Source organism: Schistocerca americana, chromosome 1 (assembly GCF_021461395.2).
Source record: "Schistocerca americana isolate TAMUIC-IGC-003095 chromosome 1, iqSchAmer2.1, whole genome shotgun sequence".
In the NCBI taxonomy this organism is placed as follows: Eukaryota; Metazoa; Arthropoda; class Insecta; order Orthoptera; family Acrididae; genus Schistocerca; species Schistocerca americana.
The window spans coordinates 347,313,826-347,327,727 of NC_060119.1; the positions used below are offsets into that span (position 1 = coordinate 347,313,826).

A 13,902-nucleotide genomic window follows, 5' to 3' on the forward strand; every position below is an offset into this window, starting at 1 on the left:
CCTAAATAAATGCCTGATGCTGGAATCAGACAGTCCCACCATAAGTGAAAAGTGTTCAGGCTTTTAGAGAGTGATGTCCAGGAGACCCAAGATGGACAACTTATAAACATTGGAGTTTGCAACATTCGTGCAGTGCCTACTGCCTGGAGTGTTTTAACTGAAAAAGATTCTGAATTTCTAGTCAACATTTACGATTATTTTGATGGTTGGCGTGTTCACTGGGAAGAATGTGAACATCACAAGTTTTTGAGGCATACAACTACAAGGTGCTTACTTTAGGACTTTCAGCCAATAGAATTTTTGAACAATAGAGTGGTATTCAATATTACTTTCTTAAGCTTATGCCTTCCAAAAGAATTCTGCTACACCTTTGATTCACAAGTTACATGCTTAAAACCTTTTTAGCTGTTTTGAAGGCTTCTGCTCTGAGAAAAATTGAGAGTATTTCTGAAGTTCTTCATAATGAACTCTTTATACTGAGCGATGTGCTTTCTCTTGAACAACTAGTTGTTAGCGGGCAGGTAAGCGGAGAGCTTAAGAAATGGGAAGCAAATTACAAGCCGTGGTTTCTAAAGAATGCCCAAAAACAGAGACATGCTTATCATGTATGCCACTGAAAATTTTTATGTTTTTAAGCTCTCAAGGAAAGAATACACATCAGAAGCTGCAGTGACATGTTAAAGGTTGTAAAAAGGGTGCTGATCAATGTGTGACAAGGTTTATTTCTTAGGCATGTGGAATGCTCTGCACTTGTAAAAAGATGACCCAGCTTTACAAGGGTATTGACAATTAGTGACAGCAGCATATCTCAAAAAGACATAATCCATTGAGTTAAAGTATCAAAATGTTTCAAAATTTGTTAAGGCTTCTCTTCATTGTCCCATAGAAATACCCATATAGAGGAAACAGATTCCATTTTGAAGCACATTTTACGAGCAATTATGCTTTTTTAAAACAGTGTTTTGAGTGTCAGGGATGCATTGGGACAGTACTCCCCTCTGCTCCATTTTCTTTCTGTGCACATTGACTCATAGATGAGGAGAACAATGTAAATTATGCTGCTTATAAGGAAAAATGTGAAAGGAAAAGGAAATCTAAATTAGATTGAAAACAAAAGGAGGAACAAGACCAAAGACACTTTGAAGAGGAGATTAAAAAGAACAACAACATCAACATATCAATTGACTATGATACAGCTGCTCTGAAAGAAAGACAGAAAAGAAACACTAACTATCCAAGGAAGCAGGAGAAGAACTTGTTTCTAAAGCTTAACATAACTGAAGAAAGCACAAAAACGAAGTTATTTAAAGGCAGCAAAACTGGCTCAAGGTATGCTTGAGGTTGCACAAATTGTGAAAGTAGAGGAAAGAGTGCAAGAAACAGTGGTGGAAACCACTCAGAAAAATCTTGAGGAAAGAAAATCTAGCGTGATGACATCATTTTTTGTGAAGATTCCTAAAAAACAATAATACAAAAATATTTTGTTGGTCTTTTTCTAGTATTGAAGTGTAGAATGTCATTTGTTGTAAAATGTGATGTAGACTGTGTTTGTGAATCGTGATTAACAGTGCTTAATTACCAGTACCGAATTACCAATGTACCTGCATATATTAATAAAATTGTATGAAGGAAAAAAGATTACCATACCGAACCCAGTATTGTAACAGAGAAATTAATTATGGTCTTAACCAGCATTTGCTGTAGGAGATTTTAAAAAGTGAAAAGAATTCATTTGCACCATGTCAGTTTACTGAAACAGTTTGTTACCTTTTAAATCACCATTTTCAAATAATTTGTCACCATTCTCAGCTTTTTCCGAGTGCCACAATGTATTCTCAACCTGAAATAGTCATGTAACCTCCTGTTTATCACCTGAATAGTTTGACAACTGTTTTGGTATAAAAAAGGATTAAAAAAGTGAGTGGTTGCAGTTTTCTGTATTTATAAGTCTCCTGTCTTTCTTGCTATTTATATTTCAGATCACCTATATTTTGGCATGTTGCACAATAAGAACTTGTAGGATGTACATTCAAAAATTCTTAAGGCTTCTGTTACAGAAACATTAAGGTACAGTGTGCAGCAGAATAATCCGTTGTCAATAAAACATACATCACGGACCTGCATACAAGATAAAACAATATGTATAAATGAGATAAATCGGCATATTGGTAAATGAGAAGTCTGGTTTATAATATTGTAACAGTTTTATTTCCAGGCACAAAGATAGCATCATTGATTGAATGTAAATGGTTACATTAAGGTATGTAATAAAAACAAAGCAACAAACACTACTTTGCCGGCCGCGGTGGCCGTGCGGTTCTAGGCGCTTCAGTCCGGAACGGCGAGACTGCTACGGTTGCAGGTTCGAATCCTGCCTCGGGCATGGATGTGTGTGATGTGCTTAGGTTAGTTAGGTTTAAGTAGTTCTAAGTTCTAGGGGACTGATGACCTAAGATGTTAAGTCCCATAGTGCTCAGAGCCATTTGAACCAACAAACACTGTATAAATAAAATGGTGCTGTGCAAGAAATATTTATTACTTTTATTTTATTAACTAAGGTACAAAGGAATTTCGTTAACTGTCACTCTTTGCACTTTCACTACTCTTTGAAGATTACAATGAGAATTCTATTAGTGTAATATCATTTCAGCAATGCTGAAGAAGTTAGGAGGAAGAGTTGCTCAGGAGTGGGCACCATCAATATCAGGCATATATAGTGCATTCTTATCAGAAAACATGACAAAAGCAGGGGTGTATACTGAAACAAAAACAAAGACAAAATCAGCAACAAAATCAACCAGAAGTGAATACAGTGCTTCAGACTTCAGTGGAAAAACACCTATGTCAGTTGTCAATGAGCTGTCACTTTTAATGAAGGTTAGTAAAGCTTCCATTTGATGATTAATGTCTCTCTTGTTAAGCTAGTTCTTTATAGTACCTGGAAATATGAGTTTGATTGAAATTCCCTGTGAACCACTTTAACTTAGGGTCTCCATACAACAATGGGGAGACACTACGAGGTCTGTTTGAAACATTCCAGAACATGGGTAATTTTGCACCAGTGGTGTGTTGCAACTAAATGCTGTTGGCGTCCATTCAGATGCCTGTGTTTAATGTGTAACTGCTGGAAGTTTCATTATTGTATGTCTGTTAGTTATTATTCAGTGCTGTATTGAGTATAATGTTGTGTTAGAACAGTTTACGAATTTCGAGATTACATAGTTACAGGAGCAAAGCATCTGCTTTAAATATTGCATGAAACTCGGGAAAACCTTTACAGAGACACACCAAATGATGCAGGAAGCCTATGTTGATGTGTGCTTAAGCCATACTTGGTGTTATGAATGGTTTATATGGGTTAAAAATGACTGGATGGAAGTTATAAATAACCCTCAATCAGGACGCCCTTCGATGTCTACCGACGAACCTTATGTCAGGAGTACCAACAAAATTTTGCCTGCTAGTTGAAGACAGACTGTCTGAGAGGAGAATGTAACATTTCAGTTGGATCATGCCATGAAATCCTGACACAGCATGCTGAAATGCTTCGAGTCGCCGCCAAGTTCATCCAACGTTTCATGAGTCAAGACCAGAAGGACCTTTGCCTCGCAATCTATGAAGAGCTTTTGGATTGTGCATATGAGAACGAGATGTTCCTTAAGAGAATCATAACTGATGATGAGACTTGAGACTACAGTTATGATGTTGAGACCAAGATTCAACCTTCACAATGGGTTGGAAAGGTTCTCCAAGTCCAAAAATCTCGTCAGGTCAGGTCAAATGTCAAAGCCATGTCAATAGTTTTCTTTGACTTTGAAGGATTAATTCATCATGAATTCATGCTACAGGGACAAACTGTTAATCGATGGTACTATTAGGACATGTTCAATGCTTGTGAGGAAACGGCCTGAAATGTGGGTAGACAATTCATGGCTCTTGCATCACAATAATGCACCCACACATTCATCCCTGTTGGTGCAGGACTACTGCACAAAAAATGAAATAACTGTGCTTGCCTCATCCTTCATACTCTCCAGATCTGCCCCTGCAGAAATTTTTAAGTTTTGCAACGATAGACGAGATAAAAGGAAACTTGCAGATGGCACTTCGTGCAATCCGAACAGACCTTGTATACTGCAGATTAGTAATGACACTAGCGTCCTGAGTTTTCCACAACTTCAGTTAAGTTAGTGTAATGGGATGGAATCTTATAAATTGTACTGCCTTTTAAATTGTACCACTAATTTATTTAGCCAGCCAATGTGTGTCACATCGTACCTAAACATGATTAGTTGAACAGACAGACCGTTGACAATTCTGGTGTGGGTCCAAGTTAATTTTGTGTTCTGAGGAAGTATTTGTTTGTGAAGTTAAGCACCTGTCCTCTTACAGGCATGTAATGTGTATTTATAATTTATATAGCATATAACTTTACTTGTTCAGTGAAAGTAAAGCATAGCAACATTTAATATGGCCCTAGCCTCTGTACAGTAAAAAGTAACTTTAAAAATTATAGCCTTGCCTTATAAATTGTACGATGACTTTCCTTTTAAAATAATGTTCAGTGTACATATTTTAACAGTTGATTTGATCTAGTAATTATACTGCTTATGTGTTGAAGAAATCTGGATGTAGTACAGACCCACATGTGGAGTTTGCAGCTGAACTGGTAGATCGCATTCAGTTACTTGAATCCCACATGTTTAGATGCTCTTGAGCTTGCTAGGGAAAGCTAGCTTTCGATTTGGCTGGATCAAACAGGTCTATTCATCAATTCACAATGGGATGGCAGGTAAATTATGATATTATACCTTAATGTTTGGCATATTCTGTTATTTATGCACCAAGCAGAAGCCACTTTGGCAGCTAGAGCATTCGGCTTGAATAAAGAAGCTGTCACGAAAGTCATGTACTATTTTAAAGTTCTTTCTGAGTTAGTGAGCAAATATGATTTTCAGGCTGAGCAGATTTTCAATATGGATGAGGCTAGCCTATCCACAGTACAGAAACCTCAAAAGATCATTGGGTGAAGAGGATATCACCAAGTTAGGGCTGTAACTAATGCAGAGAGGGGGACAAATACCACATCTGTTTGTTGTTTCAGTGCTTCTGTATGTTTGTGCCTACCGTCCTAGTATCTATGGAAAATGATTTCTGATGATTTAAAACTTGGAGTTCCACCTGTCACCAAAATTGCTATTTCGTAGAGTGGTTGGATGACTAGTGAATTGTTTTTCAGAGAATGGTGCACTTAATTGAAACTGTGAAATGTGAGTATGACAGGAAGGTGTTAATAATATTAGATGGATATGCAACACATACGAAAAATCTATGTGCTCTAACTGCGTCTAGATATAATGATGTATTCATGGTTTACCTGTCTACGCACACCACTCAAAGGCTATGGCCACTAAACATTGCCTTCTTTAAGCCACTTTCAGCTTATTACAACCAAGCAGCGCGGTTCTGGCACTGCAGTCCGGAACCGCAGGACTACTACGGTCGCAGGTTCGAATCCTGCCTCGGGCATGGGTGTTGTGTGATGTCCTTAGGTTAGTTAGGTTTAAGTAGTTCTAAGTTCTAGGGGACTTATGACCTAAGATGTTGAGTCCCATAGTGCTCAGAGCCATTTGAACAACCAAGCAGTTGAGAAATGGTTTCGCAGAAACCCTGACAGCAATTTGTCATGGCAAAACTACAGTCAATTACAAATCTGAAAGCAGAGTCAGCAGTGAAACACAACACTTAACACTGAGATCGAGTTTATTATGTCTCCTGGACAGAGAGTTCAGCTATTTATACAGCTAATATCACACATGCTGGTATTTATGTGAACATCGAGTATTTGAGAATATAGAAGCAATACAAACATAAAATCTTTCAATAACTTTCCAGAAATGACAAATTTGAAATAAAGAATAACTGCTGGTGGTCAGGTTTGAATTGACAATCTGCAGGTTGCCAAACTGTGATGCTAACCACTACACCACACTACCTGTGCCACAGCTTACGGCAGTGTTCACTCTCCTAGAGAAACATTCATGACCTGCTGTTTCGGAAATTCACATTGAAGCTATTTGCAGTACTCTGGATCTAGATCTCATCAGTGGTCTTCAGTGTGATGGTGCTGGCATGTTCTTGCACTGTGGTTGCATTGTCATATCCTTATCTCTATAACACATGAAAGGCAGCCTCTCCCATCGAAGCTTCACAATTGTTGAGTGGTTCCTCAGTTTCCTTGAACTTCCCATCATTCATCAGTGCCTCTGGACTGTAATACATATACAGAGGACATGGATACATCTATGCATTTTTTCTTTTTAAGGAATGGTCATAATTATCTACTTCCTGTGTGACATCTGACAAGCAGTGAAGGATGCGATACAGCCCAAAGCAGCACTATAGTAATTTTTGCAGTGATCCTACTTTCCACACAGTTGTAAAAATCCAAAACAAGTCTCGTGGGCTGCATCCCACTAGGTGGTGCTTGACGTAGTAACACTCTTGGTCCTTCTCCTGAGCATCCAAGGTCCACATGTGAACCAGCTGTCTTGTTTCTTTGGTCCTGGTGATGAGGTGTTTCACATAGCCATACTGAATCTCATCTAGTTGAAACGGGAACCATGCAACCAGTGTCATTTTGACCTCACAGCCATAGAAAACACGCACACGCACACGCACACGCACACACACACACACACACACACACACACACACACACACACACACACACACACACACACACACACATAAAAGGGGGGGGGGGGATGCTGTAGTGTCTTGCTTTGCTGTGTTGTATGCAAGTGTCACCATGGGCAGTATTGTATCCCTATTTCTTTGTTTGAGAGCATACATTAAGAACATATCTACCAGAGTCTGTGAGGCCATTTGTCTGTCGATGATTGGCAACTGTCATCCTGTGGATGACACCACGGTGTGAAATTAACCTCTAATACTAGTCTCAACTGTAAAATTTCCATGATCAGAAATCACCACACAGGGTGCTCTGTGTTTGACAATGACATGTTCTACAAGGAACTTTGTAATTTCTGGAGATTTGGTAGTTTAGCACAGGTTTGGTGACAGCATAGCTACTGATGTAGTCATTTCTCCATCAGTTCCGGTTTGCCAACTTTGGGAAGCTCTCCAAAAGGTCAGTTCCAATCTTAGTGGAATAGTGGTGCTGCAGGCAGGATTAGTGATCAGAGGTAATTACAGCACATGCTTCCATATTTGCCATTCCTTACAGCAGTTCAAGTAGTGCCTAATGGATTGGTAGATTCGTGTGCATTTATACCTTTGTCTGATTCTTTCTGGAGTCTTTGCAAGTCCCAGGTGACCATATGTTCGAGCATTATGGAAATACATCAGGATAACTGGTTACAGATTACCTGGGATGACAAACAACCCTATTGGATCATAATTCCTCTTCTAGTCATAATATTGGAATTTTCCTTTAGTTGGTTCCTCTTCCTTCAAGGCTTCTATCATTTCCATCATCACTTTCTTCCATGTGTTCAGAAGCAAAATCATTTAATGCAGTGATGACTGCTGTGTTCTTTCAAATGATTCCTTGAAAGGCAGTCATTGTCTTTGTGTTTGTCATCCACTTATGTATACCGCTATAACATAGTACTCCTGAAGCCTCAGTGCATATTTTATGTATACCGCTGTAACATAGTACTCCTGAAGCTTCAATGCATATCTCAACAATCGATCTGGCGGGCCATTGAAGTAAGAGAGTCCTATGATAGGGCTGTTACAAAATTCTGTCAGTGGATTCTCCAAAACTGGGATCTGGCCATTCTGTCTGCATATTTTTCAAGATTTGGGCTTCATGACGACTAAATCTGATGCAAAATCAGAAGCAAAAAATGACAAAGAAGAAATGAGTAGACAGTAGCCAAGAATACGCAGGAAACTCAAGACAAACTAATGGCAATTACGCACTCCTGAATCCTTCAACACCCGTGAAACAAACATGTAGTAAGGAAGATTGTCATTAGGCCCAAAAGGTATCCACCCTGTTCCAACTGTGCAAAAACAAAAAAGGAGCAGAGCAACATCATCTGCTGTTGAGATCACCAGTAGTCCTTACAAGAGGCTTCTCCTTGACAAAGAATCTGAGAAAAACAAAAGTAGGCTTAATAAAATTAAAACTGCCAAAACCTAATGAACAATGTTTCATCAAGCTGGTTCTGCAAGATATGTGAAGTTGGCAAAGAGGAAAAAATGACCATATTCCTACAATTTGTTTGTGGTTCCACAGCTGATATGTTAAAGTGGAAGGAAAGCAGTATTTTATTGTGATAACTGCGTACTTGAATGAGTGGCTACTGTTGAAACTGTTCAGTGTAGGTCCTAAAGTAGCCTAATATTTTAGAAATGAATATGTTTTAAGAGCTCAGCTTTGTTTGCTAAAGTCTTAAGAAGTAAAATAAATATTTGTCATATTCAGAAAATTTCTGTATTTCTTACTGTAGTTGAGAAAATATTTTGCAGTATAATTTATAATGCCAGTGGTAAAGGACTTGCTTGTAAATTGTACCACTTTGTACTTCTCCGCCTATTTTTTTATATCTATTAAATTGTAGATAAATTATTTTTGAAACTCTCAGCATGTGTGTCTCGAGAATGGGTTAAACACTATTAGTACTGCATTTAGATAATTTTTATTGGATTTCAGAAAAATGCTGAATGTTGTGCAATTTATGAGTCTGTGCCCTAAATATAAAAATTTATTTTGAAGTTTGCAAACTGTTTAACAATTGAAAATTGTGTACTATACATGGATATTTGCCATTAACATGCAACACATTTAATAGTTAAGCCTTCTAAACACTCCTAATCCTGGACAGAAAACGTGCTGTCAGGAATTTTATATGTTTACCTTGTAGGACCATGTGACAGTAAATACCTAGTGCTCATTTGAAATAGTAAAGCTAGTTTATAATTGTTATTATTTGTTACTGAAGTGTATCTTGATCAAGTTAAAATATTATTTAGATAATTGTTTGCTACATGATGTATGGAGAGGTTCACAGAAAAAGACATTTCCAGATATTATCCAATGGCTTAAAAATTAAATGGAAGGAATATTTTTTTCTGGAGTAACCACTCTTTGCAAGCCAGTGTGTTATAACATTGCAATTCTACATTACTATATCATGTTATAAGAAAACAGTCCAGAGAAAGTACTCCTGTTAATGGCTGCAGTGAACTTACACGGAACATGATATGCAAGTTAATTTTACCTGTTCGACAGTGGAAAATCCAGGATGGAATGTAACAATTTTGTGAAAAGGATAGTAGCTACTCACTACATAATGGAAATGCTGACTCGCAGAGGGGCATAATGAAAAGACTCTCAGAAAATAAGCTTTCGGCCAACAAGATCTTTGTTGGAGATAGGACACACACACACACACACACACACACACACACACACACACACAGGCGCAAACGCAATTCAAATATAAGTGATTTGACGTTTTTTATTATCGCATATACGAAAAGAGCCGCGAAATATCTGTTAATAATGCTGTGCTTTGAATTTCTTTATCATCATTACCCTTTAGCGGAATAAAATGTATATATGGAAGTCTTATTGTTCTGTATCTGGCCTACAATTTAAGGAACGATTTTTCGTAACTGCAACTCATGCTAAGAATCAATATATCTTCCCTACTTCATAGTGATTAAAAGTTGAAATTACTTTGTTATGAGCACTGATGTTACAGTCCGTGTGATCGTTCAAAAACACAAGTTCGCAGTGGATTTTATTTCTCGTTAAAATGCTATTTCATACCACGACTAGCCCAAGAACATGAGACTCTCATTAAAAAATACGTTGTCACTATAAAGTTTGCCAGATCAGAACGGAGCACAGCAAGATTCCTATCAGATTCTGAAGGTACATTAAATTATTTGCACTGTAAATTATATCCTATCAGCAGCCCGCGTCAATCTGCAACACATCATAAAATCTGCTGATCTTCACTGCCAGTCTGGGAGCTAAAAGAAATAATATTATTTTACTATTATTTTACCGCTTCCTTGCGGTATGCTCGACTATATTGTAAGTCGTTTAAATACGCCGCGGCAGCGGCTCTTCGTTCTCCACGCAGCTCAGCACCACAGATAATATTTATATAACTGAAAAATGTCTCAACAGGATGGGATAATATGCAAGCAAGCTTAACAATAAATAATACAAGTTTTCATTTAAACACCTCTATTAAAACCTTTAAATATCTCAGTGATTACAGACCTTTGTGAATTCACACGTAATGGCGTACATTGCTTAGTCTCGACAAAAGAATGCTACACTAGCGTTCGCTACTACGACACAGGATATCTTACTCGTTCGACTCCCAGATGAAGAAGACAAAGACATTCATATTCAACACGTATTATATACTAGTTCCTTTTTTAATCTTTGTTTAACATTTATCTTCTGTGTCGGTTTTATTACTCGCCGACGCAGACGTTTTCAGAAATAAATAATAAAAAAAAATACAGAATTTTATACAATGACACAATATGATACATCTAATTCTCTAATTACTACATAATATATTGTTTTTGTTTCTCTCGACATTACAATGCCCCCTGGCAGCAATTGACTAACGTTAAGAATGTTTGGCAATATGCTGCCACTAACGTCTGTTTGGTTATTGTCTGTTACCTTGGTTAGAACATTCACTTTAAACTTCTTAGTTCTTTTACACTGTAGGTTTAATTACACTTTTTATACTGTTCTTACACTTTGCGAGGTGACCATAAACCTAGTCTCAGGGTCATTACATTTATTTGGCTCCCCCATTCGGGCTACGTGCGATCAGAAAACCTGGGAAAACTGCGCCGGAGCCATGGTCATCTCGTCTGGTTTGTTTTAATACCCAGTTTGATCACAAAAAGTTCAGATTCTATCCAATGTTCACATATAACAAAGGCTATTTGTGAGAGCATGTTAAACCTTTAGTCTCTTTGTTACCCATATAATATTTGTGTTTTGGATTGTAATGAAAGTCACTTATTACACATTTTTACAGTAGTATCATGAATCGTCCTTGCATTTACTCGCGACAATTGGTTTAAAATGTCTAGCATTCATGCGAGTATACTTCATTAACATGACGAAAACATATTATATCTATATATCACTGAACCAATGAATACTTTGGGTCCGTATTGAATAACTCAAAAAAAAAAAAAAAAACAAATGTTTGTCACGTCATTTCGTGTCCACTAAACCCTATTCATGTTAGTGCATTAAACACATATTTGGTAGTTCATTTGAATGACAACAATGTTGTACGGAGCTGGCGGCGCGAAGCAATTGTTGAGTCGCGTCGTCTGGAACGCCGCGTGCCGACGGCCGCTGGGTTCGACGACCTGCTCTCAGTAACAGCGACGTCGTGCTGACGTGGCGCCCAAGCAGTCGCGAACCGCGGCGAACCATTCGCCGATGTCGGTGAGTGGCAGTGGTTTACCGCGACCGGCTGGCTGGCGGCACGGCACTCGTCTCGGCTTCTCCACATGGCTCCCCGTTGTAGCGCATGAAACAAACATTCCACAACGGTGTACTGCCTTTAAGGACACAGATTACTAGCTGTGGAAGAAGATGCAACTTGTTAAAAGCGATTATTGTTCAGTAAGCCGTCGCTTCACTGGTATGCACAGGATGGTTTGGCGTGATAACAGGTTTCTTGTGGCATTGTGACACTGGTATTCAAGGTTCGTCACATGCACATTGTACTACACATTTTCACTCACTCCACAGTTGGTACACTGCCAGAGCGTCTTTCAACACGTGAAAATGTTTCGTAACACACATGCTAAATGTCCCCGTCGATCGATGTTCGTTTAACTCGACTCCGAACGAATCAATAACTACTGTTTTTATACACTGTCTATTGTTCGTTGAGCACTGCACTAGGACAGTCTGTCACTCAACACTAGACTTATCGACGTATATATTGGTGCAGATACAACAGTCATTTTCTGTCCCTGCTACACTCAATATTCCGTCCTTTCCTCCATTGTTTATGCACACAGTTTATTTTTTAATACCTTTTAACTGTTCTTCGCATACTCACTCTCATCTACATGGCGTCTATTTGTTTTTACCTTATCACAACACACTTTTCATATTGTTACTAGGCGTATACAGCCCTGTTGTAAAATTTTTTTAATTTTCTTATCAGTGTAGCTTGCCTGGTTATCACCCATCTATCAAACAGATTTTACCATGTGCATGACAGCTTGACTTGGGCATATTGATCAATAAATACTTCATTTAGCACTGGCATTATTTTTAATAATTTTTCCTATATGACTACAGTGTAGGTTTCACATTGGTTGACTTAATTCGCGTATCGTGTAATGAATATTCAAGGGCGTGTACCAAGTACACAGGCTTCAATTGAAGCATTGTTATATACAAAGCGGATTTTCCACGGAACGGGCTTGTTTTTTGATTAGCTTATGCTCCAGTGTCGTTCTCATATCACTACTGGCAGCAAACATCACATAATTGTTGCATATTACAGAGTCCATGTTTGGCTAGTCAAGACTCTCTCTCTCAGGGTTCCTTATCCTAATACAATTGCAACAGTTACCTTACTATATTAGATTGCATCATTAATTGCACTTACATACTACACATAGAAAATGGTTCAAGAAATTAATCCTTTGTATAATGATTCTAGAAATTAATCCTCACTTTATCAACAAGAAGATTGTTCGTTGCTTAATGAGCCTATAATTTTTAAATGGCTCTAATTGTCTGTAAACAAAATCTTTCCCGTGTAAGCTATTGCCTACTTTCTGAATCCACTTCCTCCAAGTTTCATTACACACAAATTTCTTTCTTAATACTAACATACTTATATTCTAAAACACAATTAAAATCTTCTTACAACTATTACTCTTTATATGTGATATGTCACTGAATAAATAACTTCACATCTTTACGTGGATACAATCCTTTGATCTTCCCCGTATGGGGATGTGCTAACAAATAGCTACATTCGTGTGGCACGCTTATTACTTCAAAAGGCCCTGAATATAGCAATTGCCACTTACTATTCTGTTTTAAGGTGGCTGAGGATTTAGCGTGATTACGAATAAGTACTAGATCTCCTACATTATATTTCTGTTCGTTAGTTACACCTCGGTCGTACTTCCTTTTCCTCTTTGCCGCACAGCTGGTTAGTCTGTTCCATATCTTTTTCATCTTTTCCTCCCTTGTTTCTGCCTTGACTGGTAGTCTCGGCAAAGGCGTGAGCCATTCATTCGGTGTCTCACTAAATCCCTTCAATATCTCTACCGGTGGATAGCCTGTACTTGAATGGGGTGTTAAATTGTGTATTTCTACAAATTTCGGTATTAGCCCTGGCCATTTTGTATGTTGGTTCCCTATGTAGATTCTAAGGAACTTATTCAATTCTCTGAATATTCTTTCAACTAGACTGGCTTCGGGATGGAATCGGGATACCAGAATATGCTGTATATTTTGTTCCCGTAGGTAATTTTTCCAAGTTCGACCCGTGAAATAAGAAGCATTATCAGTCGTTATGGCTTCGGGTTTTCCCACTTGAGGCAAGTATTCTTGACTGATCCGCCTGACCATGGTTTTGGCAGTAGCTGATTTTATGCAATAAATTGCCAAGTATTTGGAAAAAATATCGTACATGGCCAGTATATATTTCATACCTCCTCTGGCCATGGGATAAGGACCGGCTACATCCACAGATACTATTTGAAGCGGCCTGAGTGGAACTATGGGATGTAATTCAAACTTAGTGGATCTATTATAATGTTTTGCCTTTTGACATATCACGCAAGTTCTAACTGTTGCCCGAATCTGGTGTTTCATACGAGGAAAGTAGCAGTATC

The 13,902-nt window shown here is 38.1% G+C and overlaps 1 protein-coding gene across 6 annotated transcripts in view; it reads left to right on the forward strand.

Moving 5' to 3' along the window:
* Positions 1-13,902, forward strand: part of LOC124599373 (maternal effect protein staufen-like) — a 253,006-nt gene that overhangs the window by 91,787 nt on the left and 147,317 nt on the right. For all 6 annotated transcript variants that reach the window (XR_006978568.1, XR_006978569.1, XM_047136072.1 and 3 more), the window contains exon 4: positions 2,651-2,877. Coding sequence is in view for 4 of the 6 variants with exons in the window: in XM_047136072.1 (XP_046992028.1) it covers positions 2,651-2,877 (227 nt within the window). In the remaining 2 variants the exon portion in view is untranslated. The remainder of the gene's footprint in view (positions 1-2,650; positions 2,878-13,902) is intronic.